The sequence below is a fragment of the Globicephala melas genome, chromosome 4 (assembly GCF_963455315.2).
Source record: "Globicephala melas chromosome 4, mGloMel1.2, whole genome shotgun sequence".
NCBI classification, from domain to species: domain Eukaryota; kingdom Metazoa; phylum Chordata; class Mammalia; order Artiodactyla; family Delphinidae; genus Globicephala; species Globicephala melas.
In genome coordinates, this window is record NC_083317.1 from 122,512,925 (window position 1) to 122,531,661 (window position 18,737).

At 37.9% G+C, this 18,737-nt stretch overlaps 1 protein-coding gene across 2 annotated transcripts in view; it reads right to left on the reverse strand.

Annotated features, from left to right (window-relative positions):
• U2SURP (U2 snRNP associated SURP domain containing) overlaps window positions 1-18,536 on the reverse strand; it is a 55,039-nt gene extending 36,503 nt beyond the window's left edge. For both annotated transcript variants that reach the window (XM_030873297.2, XM_030873295.2), the window contains exons 1-4: window positions 18,446-18,536; window positions 9,875-9,919; window positions 8,456-8,587; window positions 1,408-1,506 (exon numbers count right to left, since the gene is read on the reverse strand). In XM_030873297.2, the coding sequence (XP_030729157.1) occupies window positions 1,408-1,506; window positions 8,456-8,587; window positions 9,875-9,919; window positions 18,446-18,490 (321 nt within the window). In that variant the 5' untranslated portion in view covers window positions 18,491-18,536. The remainder of the gene's footprint in view (window positions 1-1,407; window positions 1,507-8,455; window positions 8,588-9,874; window positions 9,920-18,445) is intronic.
• Window positions 18,537-18,737: the final 201 nt, after the last annotated feature.

The window sequence follows — 18,737 nt, forward strand, 5'->3', positions numbered from 1 at the left end:
AGATAAAAATGAACCAATTCTTCACATCACATACCAGGAGAAATTGCAAATGAATCACATTTAATTTTTTTTTAATGTAAGTATTGGGAAAAACATGAGGAAATTCCTTTAAAAGGTTGGAGTAAAAAAATGTAAACTAGGGGCTTCCCTGGTGGCGCAGTGGTTGAGAGTCCACCTGCCGATGCAGGGGACACGGGTTCGTGCCCCGGTCCGGGAGGATCCCGCATGCCGCAGAGCGGCTGGGCCCGTGAGCCATGGCCGCTGGGCCTGCGCGTCCGGAGCCTGTGCTCCGCAACGGGAGAGGCCACAACAGTGAGAGGCCCACATACCGAAAAAAAAAAAAAGTAAACTAAAAAATCATAAGACTGATAATAAATCTGACCATATAACAAAAAATAGTTTCTGCATGGAAAAAAAACACCAGAAGCAAGATAAAAAGGCAGTCAACAAACTGAATAAGAACACTGTACCTTATGTCATAGACAAGTGTTACAATATACTTAATACAGAAGTTTCTAAAAACAGAGATATCCTACTAACTTAGAGAAATATTGGTTTAGATATGAGCAGACAGTTCACAAAATCAAACACAAGAAAAGTTGTTCAACCTTACTTATAAAAGAAATGCAAATTTAAAACTGCACCAATATACAATTTTTCACTTAGCAGATTGGCAAAAGTCCTTCAAAAATAATGGCAAGGCTATGGGGAACCAACCTCTCAAACACTGCTTATAGGGATGCAAAATGGACCTGCCCATATATACGAGAGACCAATTTAACACTATCTAGCAGAATTACAGCTATGCATTTACCATTCAACCCAGTAATCTCACTTATAGAAATACACCCTAAAGATACACTAGGAATAAACCCATATGCCTAACACTATCCCTAAGTGCACTACCGGAAACAGCCAAAGACCAAAACACAAATGCCCTCAATAGGCACTGTAGTGAATGTAGGATTTTAGTGAATAAACTATGGCATATCTATAGAGCTATAAAAAAAGAACAAGCAATATTTCAATATACTTCCAGTAATCTCTGAGATATAATGTTAAGTGAAAAAAGCAAGGTGGAGAAAAGTGTACTGAATATAGCAAGCTATTGTTCATCTAAGAAAGAGCAGGCACAACATACATTTATACAAACTTGCTTATACAAAAAGAATAGACCAGAAAACAATCAAAACTCTTACTTACACAGAAGAGAGGAAATGGTGGAGGGGACAGGGATAAAGCTGGACTTCTCCGAATATATCTTGTGTTATAGACTTAACTTGGGGTGGGAGCTGAGAATACCCTGGAGGACAAGAATCTCTGAAAAACATTTCTCTACTGTCCATACACTTAACGCCTCCGTAGACACACTTATAAAGATAACTAAAAATACATTTTAAGCATTACCTTCTTCTTTAATTCTTCTTGCTCCTTCTTACTTAAAGTTCGCTTAGCTGTACTCATTTTTCCAATACTGAATGCTTTAAGTTTGTTTTCTAGAAGAGGCTGTGAAAAGAAATAAAAAGCATACCTTTACATACACATTCTCAATTTAACTTGTTATTAACCTCAAGGCTAATAACTTACAAAAGCCATTTTTAAATACATAAAGTAAAAATACAACACAAAGAGAGACACAAAGGCTTAGAACTCATTCAACCTACTTGGCGGCAAGAATAAAAGCACTTGAGGAAGGCAAGTATAGATGCTTCTGGGCAAAAGAAGCAGTGATAGAAAAAAGACATTCAAATAGGGAGAAAGAGGCATCTATGTTCAGTAGCAGGAATCATTACCATCTAAAACCCCCGATTCAGGCACAAAAATCACATCACTTCCTTTTGTAATTCAGTAAATTACCTAATTCTTCATCAACAAAACTGATGTTTATGAACAAAATAATTTCATTTTCATTGCTGGGAAAATATCACATACTGTGTTCTAGGTTTCACACAAGTAAACAGTCATCAATTAATTTTGAATATGAGAAAATAGTATTTTAATGAATTCTTCATTTATGTAACTTAGAAGCAATTTCCTTGTAAATATGGTTTGAACAAATTGTAGACTTTTAATTGTTCAGTTATTTATTTGAATGATAACTGAGTCATAAACTTTTAAAAGAGAGGAATGTTTATTAAATACAGCCTAGAATGCTTCAAGATGGTGGAGTAGAAGGCTAACTGCTGAGCAATCATCAACAGGAAGACACTGGAACTCACCATAAAAGATACCCCACATCCAAAGACAAAGGAGAAGCCACATTGAGACGGTAGGAGGGGCACAATCACAATAAAATCAAATCCTATAACTGCTGGGTGGGTGACTCACAAACTGGAGAACACTCACAAACTGGAGAACACCCACTGGCGTGAAAGTTCTGAGCCCCACGTCAAGCTTCCCAACCTGGGGGTCCAGCAACGGGAGGAGGAATTCCTAGAGAATCAGACTTTGAAGGCTAGCGGGATTTGATTGCAGGACTTCCACAGGACTTGGGGAAACAGAGACTCCACCCTTGGAGGGCACGCACAAAGTAGTGTGCGCATCGGGACCCAGGGGAAGGAGCAGTGACCCCAAGGAAGACTGAACCAGACCTACCTGCTTGTGTTGGAGGGTCTCCTGTAGAGGTGGGGGGTGGCTATGGCTCACATGAGGACAAGGACACTGGCAGCAGAAGTTCTAGGAAGTACTCTTTGGTGTAAGACTTCCCAGGGTCCACCATTAGCCCCACCAAAGAGCCCAGGTAGGCTCCAGTTTTGGGTCGCCTCAGGCCAAAAAGCCAACAGGGAGGGAATTCAGCCCCACCCATCAACAGACAAGAGGATTAAAGTTTTACTGAGCTCTGCCCACCAGAGCACACCCACCTCTAACCACCATCAGTCCCTCTCATCAGGAAACTTGCACAAGCCTCTTAGATAGCCTCATCCACCAGAGGGCAGAGAGCAGAAGCAAGAACAACTATAATCCTGCAGCCTGTGGAACAAAAACCACATTCACAGAAAGACAGACAAGATGAAAAGGCAGAGGGCTATATACCAGATGAAGGGAACAAGATAAAACCCCAGAAAAACAACTAAATGAAGTGGAGATAGGCAACCTTCCAGAAAAAGAATTCAGAATAATGATAGTGAAGATGATCCAGGACCTCGGGAAAAGAATGGAGGCAAAGATCGAGAAGATGCAGGAAATGTTTAACAAAGACGTAGAAGAATTAACGAACAAACAGAGATGAACAATACAATAATTGAAATGAAAAATACACTAGAAGGAATCAATAGCAGAATAACTGAGGCAGAAGAACAGATAAGTGACCTGGAAGACAGAATGGTGGAATTCACTGCCACAGAACAGAATAAAGAAAAAAGAATGAAAAGAAATGAAGACAGCCTAAGAGACCTCTGGGACAACGTTAAATGCAACAACATTCGATTACAGAGGTCCCAGAAGGAGAAGAGAGAGAGAAAGGACCCCAGAAAATATCTGAAGAGATTATAGGTGAAAACTTCCCTAACATGGGAAAGGAAACAGCCACCTAAGTCCAAGAAGAGCCTTAAACGTGAATCCATTCACCTTAAACGTGAATGGATTAAATGCTCCAACGAAAAGACACAGGCTTGCTGAATGGATACAAAAACAAGACCCATATATATGCTGTCTACAAGAGACCCACTTCATACCTAGGGACAACATACAGACTGAAAGTGAGGGGATGGAAAAAGATATTTCATGCAAATGGAAATCAAAAGAAAGCTGGAGTAGCAATACTCATATCAGACCAAATAGATTTTAAAATAAAGAATCTTACAAGAGACAAGGAAGGACATTACATAAGGATCAAGGGATCAATCCAAGAAGAAGAGATAACAATTATAAATATATATGCACCCAACATAGGAGCATCTCAATACATAAGGCAACTGCTAACAGCTATAAAAGTGGAAATCGAGAGTAACACAATAATAGTGGGGGACTTTTAACACCTCACTTACACTATTGGACAGATCATCCAAACAGAAAATACCTAGAGACAAATGACAACAAAAACCTCGATCCAAAACCTATGGGATGCAGCAAAAGCAGTTCTGAGAGGGAAGTTTATAGCAATTCAAGCCTACCTCAAGAACAAGAAAAACGTCAAATAAACAACCTAACGTTACACCTAAAGGAACTAGAGAAAGAAGAACAAACAAAACCCAAAGTTAGCAGAAGGAAAGAAATCATAAAGATCAGAGCAGAAATAAATGAAATAGAAACAAAGAAAACAATAGCAAAGATCAATAAAACTAAAAGCTGGTTCTTTGAGAAGATAAATAAAATTGATATACCATTAGCCAGACTCATCAAGAAAAAGAGGAAGAGAACTCAAATCAATAAAATTAGAAATGAAAAAGGGGAAGTTACAACAGACGAAGCAGCCTAAGAGACTACTACAACAACTCTATGCCTATAAAATGGACAACTTGGAAGAAATGGACAAATTTTTCAAAAGGTATAACCTTCCAAGATTGAACCAGGAAGAAACAGAAAACACGAACAGACCAATCACAAGTAATGAAATTGAAACTGTGATTAAAAATCTTCCAACAAACAACAGTTCAGGACCAGATGGTTCCACAGGTGAATTCTATCCAACATTCAGAGAAGAGCTAACACCCATCCTTCTCAAACTCTTCCAAAAATTGCAGAGGAAGGAACACTCCCAAACTCATTCTAGGAGGCCACCATCACCCTGATACCAAAACCAGACAAAGATGCTACAAAAAAAGAAAACTACAGACCAATATCACTGATGAACATAGATGCAAAAATCTTCAAAAAAAATATTAGCAAACAGAATCCAACAACACATTAAAAGGATCATACACCATGGTCAAGTGGGGTTTATCCTAGGGATGCGAGGATTCTTCAATATACGCAAATCAATCAATGTGATACACCATGTTAACAAACTGAAGAAGAAAAACCATATGATCATCTCAATAGATGCAGAAAAAGCTTCTGACAAAATTCAACACCCATTTATGATAAAAACTATCCAGAGAGTGGGCATAGAGGGAACCTACCTCAACATGATAAAGGCCATATATGACAAACCCACAGCAAACATCATTCTCAATGGTGAAAAACTGAAAGCATTTCCTCTAAGATCAGGGACAAGGATGTCCACTCTCGCCACTATTATTCAACATAGTTTTAAAAGTCCTAGCCACAGCAATCAGAGAAGAAAAAGAAATAAAAGGAATACAAATTGGAAAAGAAGAAGTAAAACTGTCACTGTTTGCAGATGACATGATACTATACATAAAGAATCCTAAAGATGCCACCAGAAAAGTACTAGAGCTAAGCAATGAATCTGGTAAAGTTGCAGGATACAAAATTAATGCACAGATATCTCTTGCATTCCTACACACTAATGATGAAAAATCTGAAAGAGAAATTAAGGAAACACTCCCATTTACCATTGCAACAAAAAGAATAAAATACTTAAGAATAAACGTACTTAGGGAGACAAAAGACCTGTATGCAAAAAACTATAAGACACTGATGAAAGAAATTAAAGATGATACAAACAGATGGAGAGATATACCATGTTCTTGGATTGGAAGAATCAATATTGTGAAAATGACTATACTACCCAAAGCAATCTATAGCTTCAATGCAATCCCTATCAAATTACCAATGGCATTTTTTACAGAACTAGAAAAAAAAATCTTAAAATTTGTATGGAGACACAAAAGGCCCCTAACAGCCCAAGCAGTCTTGAGGGGAAAAAAACGAAACTGGAGGAATCAGACTCCCTGACTTCAGACTGTACTACAAAGCTACAGTAATCAAGACAGTATGGTACGGGCACAAAAACAGAAACATAGATCAATGGAACAGGATAGAAAACCCAGAGATAAACCCAAGCACCTGTGGTCAACTAATCTATGACAAAGGAGGCAACAATATACAATGGAGAAAAGACAGTCTCTTTAATAAATGGTGCTGTGAAAACTGGACAGCTACATGTAAAAGAATGAAATTAGAATACTCCCTAACACCATGCACAAAAATAAACTCAAAATGGATTAGAGACCTAAATATAAGACCAGACACCATAAAGCTCTTAAAGGAAAACATAGGAAGAACACTGACATAAATCACAGCAAGATCTTTTTTGATCCACATCCTAGAGTGATGGAAATAAAAACAAAAGTAAACAAATGGGACCTAATGAACCTTAAAGCAAGAAAACTACAAACTTTTGCAAAGCAAAGGAAACTACAAACAAGACGAAGAGACAACCCTCAGAATGGGAGAAAATATTTGCAAACAAATCAATGGACATAGGATTAATCTCCAAAATATATAAACAGCTCATGCAGCTCAATATTAAAAAAAACAAACAACCCAATCAAAAAACGGACAGAAGACCTAAATAGACATTTCTCCAAAGAAGACATACAGATGGCCAAGAAGCACATGAAAAGCTGCTCAACATTACTAATTACTAGAGAAATGCAAATCAGAACTACAATGAGGTATCACCTCTCACCAGTTAGAATGGGCATCATCAGAAAATCTACAAACAAATGCTGGAGAGGGTGTGGAGAAAAGGGAACCCTCTTGCACTGTTGGTGGGAATGTAAATTGATATAGCCACTATGGAGAACAGTATGGAGGTTCCTTAAAAAGCTAAAAACAGAATTACCATATGACCCAGCAATCCCACTACTGGGCATATACCCAGAGAAAACCACAATTCAAAAACACACATGCACCCCAATGTTCACTGCAGCACTATTTACAATAGCCAGGTTACGGAAGCAACTTAAATGCCCGCCGACAGACGAATGGATAAAGAAGACATGGTACATACATACAATGGAATATTACTCAGCCATAAAATGGAACAAAACTGGGTCATTCGTAGAGATGTGGATGGATCTAGAGACTGTCATACAGAGTGAAGTAAGTCAGAAACAGAAAAACAAATATCATATATTAACACATATATGTGGAACCTAGAAAAATGGTGCAGGTGAACTGGTTTGCAGGGCAGAAATTGAAACACAGATGTAGAGAACAAACGTATGGACACCAAGGGTGGAAAGCAGTGATGGGTGGTGGTGGTGTGATGAATTGGGAGTTTGGGATTGACATATATACACTAATATGTATAAAATGGATAACTAATAAGAACCTGCTGTATAAAACAATAAATTAAATAAAATTCAAAAATACAGCGTAAAATATTAATCTGCAGTTGAAATCTGAAGGTTTCTCTCTCACCTACCAAAATGAGAAGTTAACCAGTTATGAAATTAAACTATCAATCCCTTGGTTATTAAACAGGCTTGCCCTTGGCAAGATACAAAATGGAAAAGTAATACTGCTGCAAACTACTTCAAGGTTACATTAAAATCCCTTTAAAAAAAACAAAGCAGTTCATAACTCAAAAGTCAATACTGGGTTTCACAAACACACTCAAAGTAAATTTTTTCCCAAAATAGAAAGGAAAATGTTCTGCCATCATTCAGCACCTTTGATTTCAACTGCTGAAGTTTAAACAAATGGTAAAATTACATACAAATTCAATAAGAAACATAATTTTACAAAGCAAAATTTTTGTCCTCAATTTTATTTATATCCTAAGAGCCAAACTTAGACACCTAAGAGAGAAATGGTTAAGAAAATTATGGAATACTTACTCAAAAAATATAATCACCCATTAAAGTTTGGTTATAGAGTTTTTCCTAAAATCAAAAAAAATTAGACCTGAAGAATCTTTTAAAATGTGTTCCTGTAAAATGGACCTCAGCAAAGTAAAAATATATTTATGCTTAAAAATATTAAACAAGAAAAATAAAGTGTTATCAATATCAATACTGGCTGGTAATGACTGTCCTCCTTATTATATTTTCCAAATTTAACCACGACAAGAAAACATTATTTGAAATTTAAAAAAAGACTAAAAGAACACGAGAGTACTTTGCAGATACAGGCAGTGAAGATGCTCCTTCTCTGGGTGCTTGCAGCACCCTGGGAACTGCACTGACCAGAGTGAACAGCACCTGCTCCTGTTAGCTTCCCAGGCTGGGACTATGTGTAAGCTGAGAACAAGAAATGTGTTTTAATCACCTGTGTATTTCCAGTGACTGGCCTCTGGCACTTGGTTCAGTAAATGTTTGGCATAAGGGGAGAACAATAAATTAACCATTTTATATTCAAAACACTCCTTGGTTTTTTAAAATAAAATTAAAATTTTTAAATGAAACATATCTTACATATGAGCTAAAAAACATTTCCTTAGATGAGTTTGAATTTATTGTTAACCCAAATAGAATAATGAATGCTATTTTCAAATAGTACAAGATGAAACAACAAGCACAAAACCAAGATATTCAACTACCAAATTCAATCAAGTGCAAATCAAAATCATTATCTATCCTTTCTTATCTTTATCAATACTTACTCTTGAGAGATTCTGATGAGGAGAGTCACAAACGTTTTCACGGGTACTTTCATTCCTATAATTATGCTTTCTTGGGCTCTTAGGTCGTGTCCGACTTGGCATATCACTATCTGAGGGTCCAGATGCATCCATCTTCGAGAAAAGGAAAACGAGTTTTTAAAAATCATATATGTAGTACTGAAACTAGAATCAACCCAAATGTCCAAATATTGACAAACTTCATTTTACACTATCAAAATATTCCACTAATTATCCCTTAATACCTCTGATTTCATCAGAAAAGTTCTTAAGTACAGGAAGTTTTCAATAATTCTAACTTGCACTTGAAAGATCATTTTCAAGAAAATATCTGCCAAACACCCAAGTCTGACTAACCACAGTTTGTCTGTCAGTTGTACCTTCAAGTAAAAATGGTATTCCATGAAAGAAGGAGCCAGTTTTATTCCACAACTTAAACAATCCCACAAGTATTATACTTTTCCTCAAGACAAACACCACACTTTGGCAAGCAGAAGTGCCTTATATGTGTCTCCCATTTCATCACTCAGAACGTTAAAAACACTCATACACAAGGACAAGATTTAATATTAATAATTTTTACTGCTTCATCAAGAACATTCTTAAGTGAAACTAGCATATTTTTACTGTGTCTGGAGGGGAAGAACACAATGACTACTAGCACATTTTGGCGACATTGCCTTGATTCGTGCTAAGGTGCCAACAATTTACCCATCAATTGTTTTTGCACCATTAGTGCAAATGTCAACACAGTGATGGCAAATGATGTCTTAGTGTTATTACAAAATAGTTCTGAATTCAGCCACCCTGAAAAATTCTCAGCAACCCCACGGGTCTGAAGACCACACTTTTAGCACTGCTATAATAACACATGTAAAGGAAAGTTTATCGCAGTATTATTCAAAATGTCAAAAAGCTTGAAACAAATCGTCTATGCCCATCAACAGAGAAATAGCTTAATAAATAATTGCACCTCCCCCGTGGAACATTAAGATACCATTAGAAAGACTAGATTAGAGCTGTATCTGTTGACTTGCAGGGATTTGCAATAGGTGTACTGTGCACTGTGAAAAGAAATGTGTATAACGCAAAGCTTGTTTAAAAAAAATGTATAAGCACACACACCTATGCATGTACAAAATTTTACAAGCACAGTAAAAAAAAAAAAAGGGAAATATACACACTTGGTTTCTAACATGGTTTGAGGGGCCAACTTACGTAAATAACAGAACACAAAAAAAACACAGAACATCTAGCAAAAAAGGTTAAAGAAAATATGCACATACAACGCAATCATATTTATTTATCAAGTAAAATCATAAGGGACATATCAAGTAGGGATATATACAATAAGAAATTAAATTTTAAGGAAAAAAGACAACGATTGCCTTTTATACTCACATGGGCATCTGAAGATCCAGATGAATGAACATCTGATGATCTGGTCTGCAAGCATTAAAAATAAAAGCCAACATTTAAATAATCAGAAAATGTATTATGCTAACAAAACAAGTATTTCTTATGTTACACAATCTTTCCAAACTTGTAGCAATTTCTTCTCAGCTAATAAAACCAAACAAAGGCAACCTCTGACTTACAAAAAAAAAATTGTGATCCAAAATAAATGTGTCAGTCAAGTTCAGTCTTCAAATAATGGCACTTTCCAATAAGGTCAAGTGTTAAAGTTTCACCTGATTTTGTTTTAATTGATCTAAATTTCAGATTACATATGGCATATAATAATTTATTTGATTTTTCACTATGCAGCTAAGGATGAAGAAGCCAAGCTATAACACTATTAACTAAACAAATAATATGTGGTATCTTTCTGAAATTTTAATTGGAGGCCCAGAATTTAACTCTGGCACTGAGTTGTTTTTATTTTTCAAGGTATTGGGTAGTGAGATTTTACTTATTTTATATATATATTTAAGTATTAAAAGTGAAATCAAGAATCTTGAGATCACAAGTACCTCATCGATCCTAGCTCCCACTTCTAGATTTCAAATGTAATGCACAAGACAATACATTCATTTTTAAGAAAAAATTGAAGATTTGTATGATGTAGAAAAAAGCCAATAAGATTCCCATGGGTCCACACAGTACTGCTTTACTTATCTTGTTGAAACATAAGGCTAAGAACAGCTGATCGGATTTTCATACTGAATCAATTTATTCCTCTGAACTCCATACTGGACCCTAGGCAAAAGCAGCCCAAGACAACCAAGCACTGAGCCACCAGCCATCTCCATTCTTTCTACCCGTCTTTTTTCTGTCCCCAACTTTTACTGTGTCCCTCCTATTTCACTTTCTTCTCCTTGCTAACCTTTCCTAAAAGGCAAGGTAGCATGAAAGAAATTTTTTTATATTTAAATTTAACCCTGTGAAACCTACTTTGAATCAGTTTGAAATGCACCCATTTGCAGACACTTAAAAAATACAAGACAATAAATAACTCCTCTTAAAAAAGATAAAAAGGGGGCTTCCCTGGTGGCGCAGTGCTTGAGAGTCCGCCTGCCGGTGCAGGGGACATGGGTTCGTGCCCCAGTCCGGGAAGATCCCACATGCCCCGGAGCAGCTGGGCCCGTGAGCAATGGCCGCTGAGCCTGCGCGTCCGGAGCCTGTGCTCCGCAACGGGAGAAGCCACAACAGTGAGAGGGCCGCGTACCGGGAAAAAAAAAAAAAAAAGAAAAAGAAAGAAAGAAAAAGTTCCGTCAAGAGACTGAGTGAATTGAGGAGGGAAAAAAATTCAATTGCCTTCTAATATACCAGTGTTAACCTGCTAGGTAACAAAAATAACAGGGTAATCATAATAGTGAGAAAAAACATAAAACAACTAGAAACCAACTAAAGAAATATGTACCACCTGTGCGAAGAAAATACAAACTTCACAAAAGGGTTGTTATTCAAGTCAACTTTTGAAAAGATTCATCACATTCCTAGATGGGAAAACTCATTATTAAGACAAAGTCAACTACACCTAAATTTATTCATGCATTTAATGCAATTTCATTCCACAGCTCAAAATCCTAAAGGGAAGTCTGCAAGGGGACAAGGGGGATTGCCAAAAATAATTCTGAAGTTCACCCAGAAGAATAAGCACGAAAGAGCAGATAAGAAAGTGCTAGCCTTTCTTTCATCTATGCCACCACATCCAAATCATTTCTAGGATTTAAAAATAACAGCATGGCTTAGGACGATGCATCAGTTGATTTCAATTAACCTAAGATGGTCATATTTAGTGCAAACCAAACATTTTCCACTGATACGCTACACAGCATCAGAATGAAATTTTAGGCTTGAGAACAGTTAAAGAGATGGAAATAGCAGTAAATAAAAATTTTAAAGGAATAACCAACTTTTAAAGCTAATGGTCCAGGTAATCAGTAAACGTAACACTACTTCTGAAGAGTCTCTCCCTCTACTTAACCTGGAACTGCACTATGTTATTTGTCTTGGGTTTGGGTTTTATGTTTTTACTGAAGAACAGTAAATTAGTGATGCTTAAAGATCTTCTGAAGTCCACAGCACAATCCCTCATCCAAATGAAAAGACCCAAAAGCAAGAAATGAAAAGGCAAAATAAGGGAGATTTGAGGCAATAAAGAAGCAGACACAAGAAAAACTTATCTCAAGTTTGAGAAAGCAGATATAGTACAGATGTGGGGAAGGACAGCAAGGGAAAAAAAAAGGATCATACTGATGGCTGCTGAGGAGATAGAGGTGAAGCCAACTAAACGATACCATAAAATTTTTTTTTCCAGCTGCTCCTACTTTACTTCAATTGAAAAACCGCCACACCTGAGTTTTCAAATTAGCAAGCTAACCACAGCAACATGCCTCCAACACCTCCACTCTGCCTAGTCCGCTCTCCATTCCCATCTGCCTCCTTCCTCCTCACATCCTCTAAAGCATCAACTTACATTTCCACAAGTTTAATAATCACTCCCATAGGAAGCATATCAACACTTTTATTGTGCTGAGATGACTCCCAATTCCTTATCTTCAACCTTGGTGCCTCTCCTGGGTTCCAATCTGTTCTTAAACAACTTCCTGGACATCTTCACCTGAATATCTGCAAGTTCCTCACATCCTATATATATAAAATATAGTTTCCTCCCAAACTAGCTTCTCCTGTTGACCTTCTTACTTCTAACACCGAATGGTAACTTTCAATCAGTCATAATACAGAAGTAGTAAAATGTTAAGAGCACAGACTCTGGAATCAGACTTCCTGTTTTTAGCACTTACCAGCTTTGTAAACTTGGGCCTAGTTCCTTCACCTGTAATGCTGAATAGCACCTGCCTTATAGGATTGTTGTGAAGGACAAAGACAGGTGAAGCACTAAGAACAGTGTTTGGTACATAAAAGTGCTCAATGAGTGTTAGCCAGCAGCATTATACCAAGGTCATCCTTGACTACTTCCCTCTCCCCCATAACCAACTGAGTCAAATTCTGTTCACCCCACCTCTACTGAAACTCTTCTCTGGGGACCCTTTTTACTAAAGACACTATTGTGGTTCAGATCTTCCCTTTATTCAACCCATTTACTGGGCAACCACTTACTGGTACTGTGCCTTACATCAGATATAAATGTTCTTAGGAGCTAATAAATAAGAGAGACAAGTAAAACAGTGTGGCTATACCACCAGAGCACAGAGGGCAAGCAAATCTTAGTGGGAGTGGGGACGATGTCAGAAAAGCTTCCCAAAGAGTATCTGAGGTGAGATTTTGAAGCAATCTTTAATATTTATCAGCAGCACTACAAAAATCTTCAAACTAATCCTCCTCAATCCCAAATTCTTCCTAAACTATGTCTCCAGAAGAGCTTTCCTAAAGGACTTTCCTGCCTTGAATCTTCCATGGCTCTCTAATTTTATTCCATAGGTTTTAAAGCCGCCACAATTTAGCTCAAACTTATCCTTCCGTCTCAGAAACTTTTATCCCTATGCAAATGTCCTATATACATTGGCTAAACCAGAACATGTATCAATCCATTTGCCAGTGATTTATTTTCTTTACCTCACCCATCTCTTTTTTATACCTCTATGTCTACCCTTCAAAACTCTGTTCATTGTTCAAAAGACTCAAACTCCTCTATTCCTGAAGCCTCCCCACCCCACCCTCCAATCAACCAGCTGTCATTTCTTTCCCTAAAGTTTTAGACGCTTCTGATGGCTCTGCTTTGAACTATCATGTGTTGACTCTTTTTCCACTTGACAGCATGTTCCCCAAAACTGATTATCATCTTATTTAATTTTTTCTTCCTCAGAGTCAAACAAAATCTGGCAAGTGACGGAGCCTCAATAAACTTGCTGACGTACCAAGTTGGAACAAGTACCTACACAACAAAATTGCACTCCTCACTATCAACATACTAAGCTGTCCACTCACCAACAAGTAACAGCTACCTAGCTGAATACCACTTTCCAAGACAAACCAAAGTCTACCTCTCAAAAAAATTCATCAAATCTATTGAGTTAAATAATAAACCTGAAATTATCCTTAAAATTACATCCAAAACACTACCAACACGTGAAAAGTTGTAAGTACATTTTGAATGATCTGTAATCTAAAATGAGGAAAGCCTGGTGAAAAAAATTAAGTGCTCAAGGAAGAGACATCTAACAGTACCAAATAGCCTCAACTGCTATTGGCAAATGCATCTTGCTTTTAAAAAAAATTATTTCAGCAAAATATCTAGCATGTGGTCAATCTGCAATAAACTGTTAAAGCTACTTAACAGTACAAGAGGCAAATTATTTGTAATATTAATATTTTTGAGTTTAATATCCTGTAGGAAGTTTTGGGCTCTTTTTTGTTTTTGTTTTTCAAAAATGATGTCCTTTGTAAAAAGTGATAGAGAGGCATGAGTCTTCAACTTGCATACCAAATGAGCCCTCCTCTCATTTGCCTTACTGGCAAATGAGTATTTTTTGTCAATTTATTATACTTTCTAGGGGAAAAAAGCTTCAGGAATAAAAACTAGAAGAGAATAAAAACTAGACTTTCAGGGCTTCCCTGGTGGCACAGTGGCTGAGAGTCCGCCTGCCGATGCAGGGGACACGGGTTCGTGCCCCGGTCTGGGAGGATCCCACATGATCCCACATGCCGCGGAGCAACTGGGCCCCTGAGCCGTGGCCGCTAAGCCTGTGAGTCCGGAGCCTGTGCTCCGCAACGGGAGAGGCCACAACAGTGAGAGGCCCGCGTACCGAGAAAAAAAAAAAAAAAAAGCTAGACTTTCAGAAAACAAATAATTCAATCCAATAAGATAGAAAATTTTTAAAACCATATTAATAGTCATATTCGAGCACCAGTGCTACAAATACTCGAATTTCTAAAAGACACCAATCAAGAAAATAAAAGTTCCTAATGCCTCTCTCCACCCCAAAACACAGCCACCTTATATTTTAAGATAAGACTGTTATCTTATCTTACATCCATATCATAATAAAGATTCAGTTTAAACTAAAATGCAGAACAAGAGAGCCTAATTTTTCAAAGTTTGTGTTTTGTTTGGAGTTTTTGATCATATTTAATTCTTACATACCTTCAGGTACCACCAAAAAAATGTACACAAGCAGTAATATATACCTAAGGATGGTAAGTCTTAAATGGATAATCATTATATCAATACATATTTCGTACAACTGAAATACTTTTGTTAATCAGCAGTCAATTAAAATAGTTCCCACACCAATTTAGCACTGGGTGTCCAAGGAAGCCAGCAGTATTTCCTACTTAGCTCATTTACCTCTCTAACCCAATTTTTGACACTATGGCAAAAAATAAGCACTGTCACAGAGTGAAATAACAGGGCACACAATTCCATTATATTAGTAGTACTACCAGCACAGGAGCTGCAGAGGGAACAAGAATACCACATTCTCTTCATATCCTCATTGGCTGAGCAAACAACTCTTACAATCAAAATAAATTAATTTTTATAAATTAAATTCTAAGTTTATATATTAAATTTAACATTTTTCTAAGCAAACAATTATAGGCTCTTTGCCTCTCCTCCCAAAATCAAAGCTACAACATGGTACCCCCTCCCCCAAAGCATCATTTTAGTCTGGTGATACAAGAATAAATGCACAGGAAATTTTTAGCTAATTCCTAAAACATTTACTGAATTTCTATATTTGTCAGGCTTTAAAATAAAAAGTACAGCAAAATTACACAGAAAATAAAGGGTCTCTTCATCAGGGACAACTACACATAAACGTTAAATCATTTGACTATACAAACTTAAAATGTAATTTTTAAAGCTAAAAGAAACTGTAGAGGTTATCTAATTTAATTTCTTCATTTTGTAATTAAGACACATCAAATAATTTTGCCATTGTCAATAGCAAAAAACCCTATTATACATTTTATTTGTTAAATTACCTCAATACCTTAAATTACCTCAATTAGCTCCACTTTTTTTTACTGAGGTATAAATGACATACAACACGATTAGTTTTGGGTATACAACATAATGATTCAGTATTTGTATACACTGCAGAAATTTCATCACAATAAGTCTAGTTAATAGCCATCATTAAACATAGTTACAGAGTTTTTTCTTCTTGTGATGAGAACTTTTAAGATCTACTCTCTTCTTAGCTTTCAAATATGCAATACAGTATTATTAACTATAGTCACCATGCCGTACATTACATCCTCTTGTACATTTAAAAATTAACATTTTCCTCAGGGTCTAGAAATACGATTAACAAGCATCCCTACCCATAGCAATGGGAATTTAACTACCAAAGAGTAAGAATGAACATGAAACTAAAGAATATTTTACTCCATCTGTATGGTAGAATATGTCACTCATCTGCACTCCCCAGAGGAAGAAATCAAAACAGAGATCAAAGGCTAGAAATTCCAAACACTGTCATATTAACCAAAATGATCTTATACTCTCTCCAATAAATTCTGGACTTGTGTTAGAAATAGAAAGCAGTAATCTGAGCAGTCATTATGATAACTGATAACAGATTCTAAATCTCAGGATTAGAATTTAGCCTGACATTTTGAAAAGTAAGTACTTTTTACTTCCTCTAAGAACAAAGGGGAGAGGAAAGGAACTAAGTTTTTTTATGTACTTTATAGATATTCACTCATTTAACCCTTACATCAACCCTGTAGAAAAGGGATTATGTCCATATTACAAACAAGGAAATTGAGGCTGAAAAGTTTAAGCAATTTGCCTTGATATCGCAAATACAATTTATTACCAAGTCAGGATTTGAATCCAAATACCTTTTGTTTGTTATCAAAATCCATAATCTCTCCACATCACGCACCCTCCTGAGATATTTTACAGACATCGGTAGGAAATCTCTTAACAGCATCAACTGATTATAATCTAAAGCAATATAAACTAAAAAGATTACTGGAAGATCCAACAATTTACTTACAGGGAACAGCCACACAGTCACAACCGTGAGAAGTAGTACTAGAGAAGGAGGCCTGAACATATATATACATTAATATGTTTCCAATGTAAGCCAAAGCCTCAAACAGAAGACACTTAAAATATTACTTTGAGTAGAAACAAAAATAGTGAGGCTTGTGCATGAATTTTATGGATGCACTAGCTTTAGTAACAGTTCCCTAATAGTAAGCAGGGCTGTTTTTGTCAAGAGTCCGCTGAGGAAGCGGGCAGTCATGTACCCAACCCGGTGAGCCCCTCCTCACCAAGGAGAAATGTACTGGGGAGGGGAGAAACAAACAAGGAGTGAACGCAGGTTGTAAAGCAGCCAAGACTGGCCCTCTACCACAGTTTCTACATAACTAAAAGATTTCTGGTAAATCCATTACTAATTACGAACTAATTATAAACATCATTCACCAAATGGCATAAAGACTATGATTTAATAGAAACTGAGAAAGCAGGTGTATAATAGCTTACGTTTCCCAGAACAAACTGTACACACAAGACTAGACCCCTCTACCGTAAACGTAACTTCCTCATAACCTACTTACTATCATACACACTCTTTAAGACGTAAGTCCTTAGAACCTTTAAGTATTACACTTCTTGCATCAACATCAAAAAGCTTAACAACTACTTCGGGCACTATTACTTTTAATATCGTGTTGGAGATGAAAAACTCAAAGCAAAAAACGATTAAGTGACCCGTCCAGGACGGCAACTTAGGACCCGATGCTAATCACAACCTAACTAACGCTAAACGACTTCTACAGCTCAGTGGTTTCACAATACGTGCACACGGTTCCCTGTAAACTCAAAAGCAATTTACTAGTCTTAGGTGGCTTCCAAGTCTATTACAGTTTTCCTTTCAGAAGAAGCGGAAGACCCCGAGTCCTCGAAAACGAGCCCTCCATGGAAGGGCTCATTTTACACTTCCTCTTATGTGAGCTAAGACCACGTGTAGAGCGTAGCATTAACCTTGGCGAGGCATCACCGCAAAGGAGAACTGCACTTCCCACCCCGCTTCCTTCCACTATTGGTCCTCCCCTCACAATTTGCGGCCCTAGAGATTATTTATTCTCTGGAGGACGTGAAGGAAATCGAGCGAGGCCGAAAGCGTGCGAGAACCAAACCCAAAGAGCCGAGGAAACAGAGGCAGACACTTAAGCACCGGGAAGCGATTCCCGCCTCTCCCAGGCTCTGTCCCGCGGCCTCGGAGCTCAGTAAGCTGAAATACAGGGGCGCGTTTTCCCGACTTCAGACCTCAGTCTAAATCACTGATTTCACTCCAGTTCTAAGCGGGAGCCGAACTACTCACGCCACCCGCGCTGGGCCCGCCAGTCTCGAGCCGAATCCAGGCTGGGACTAAGGGGAGATACCAGGCCTCTCAACCTGCGCACCACGGTGAGTCTGCGCCCGGCCTACCACCGCGACCAGAACGCGGACCCCCACCCCAATCTCCTCCCTCTGGCCAGAAGCGTCTGTAGTCCCCAGACGACAGTGATACACTCACTGACTTACTAAGTCCTCTAAGAAATTACCTTTGAACTGGCCTTCTGAGAGCCGCCTGGCGTTTTGTCCGCCATCTTCAGCTTTGCCCCTCCTTCGGCAGCGGCAGCAGCGCGGGCGAGTCGAGCGCCGAAAGACTCGATCTCAGCGGAGCCCGCCTGAGGCGCGTGCAAGCCCGAATAGTCGACTGCCGACTTGGCGAAATTGAAGAGGAGCTTCGCCACGTGACTTCGGTGCTGGTCATTTCCCGGGCCCGCCCATTCCGCTGAATATTTGGGGGCGTCTCTGTGGCGTGTCGCGTTATTGGGCCCGAGAATTTAGAGA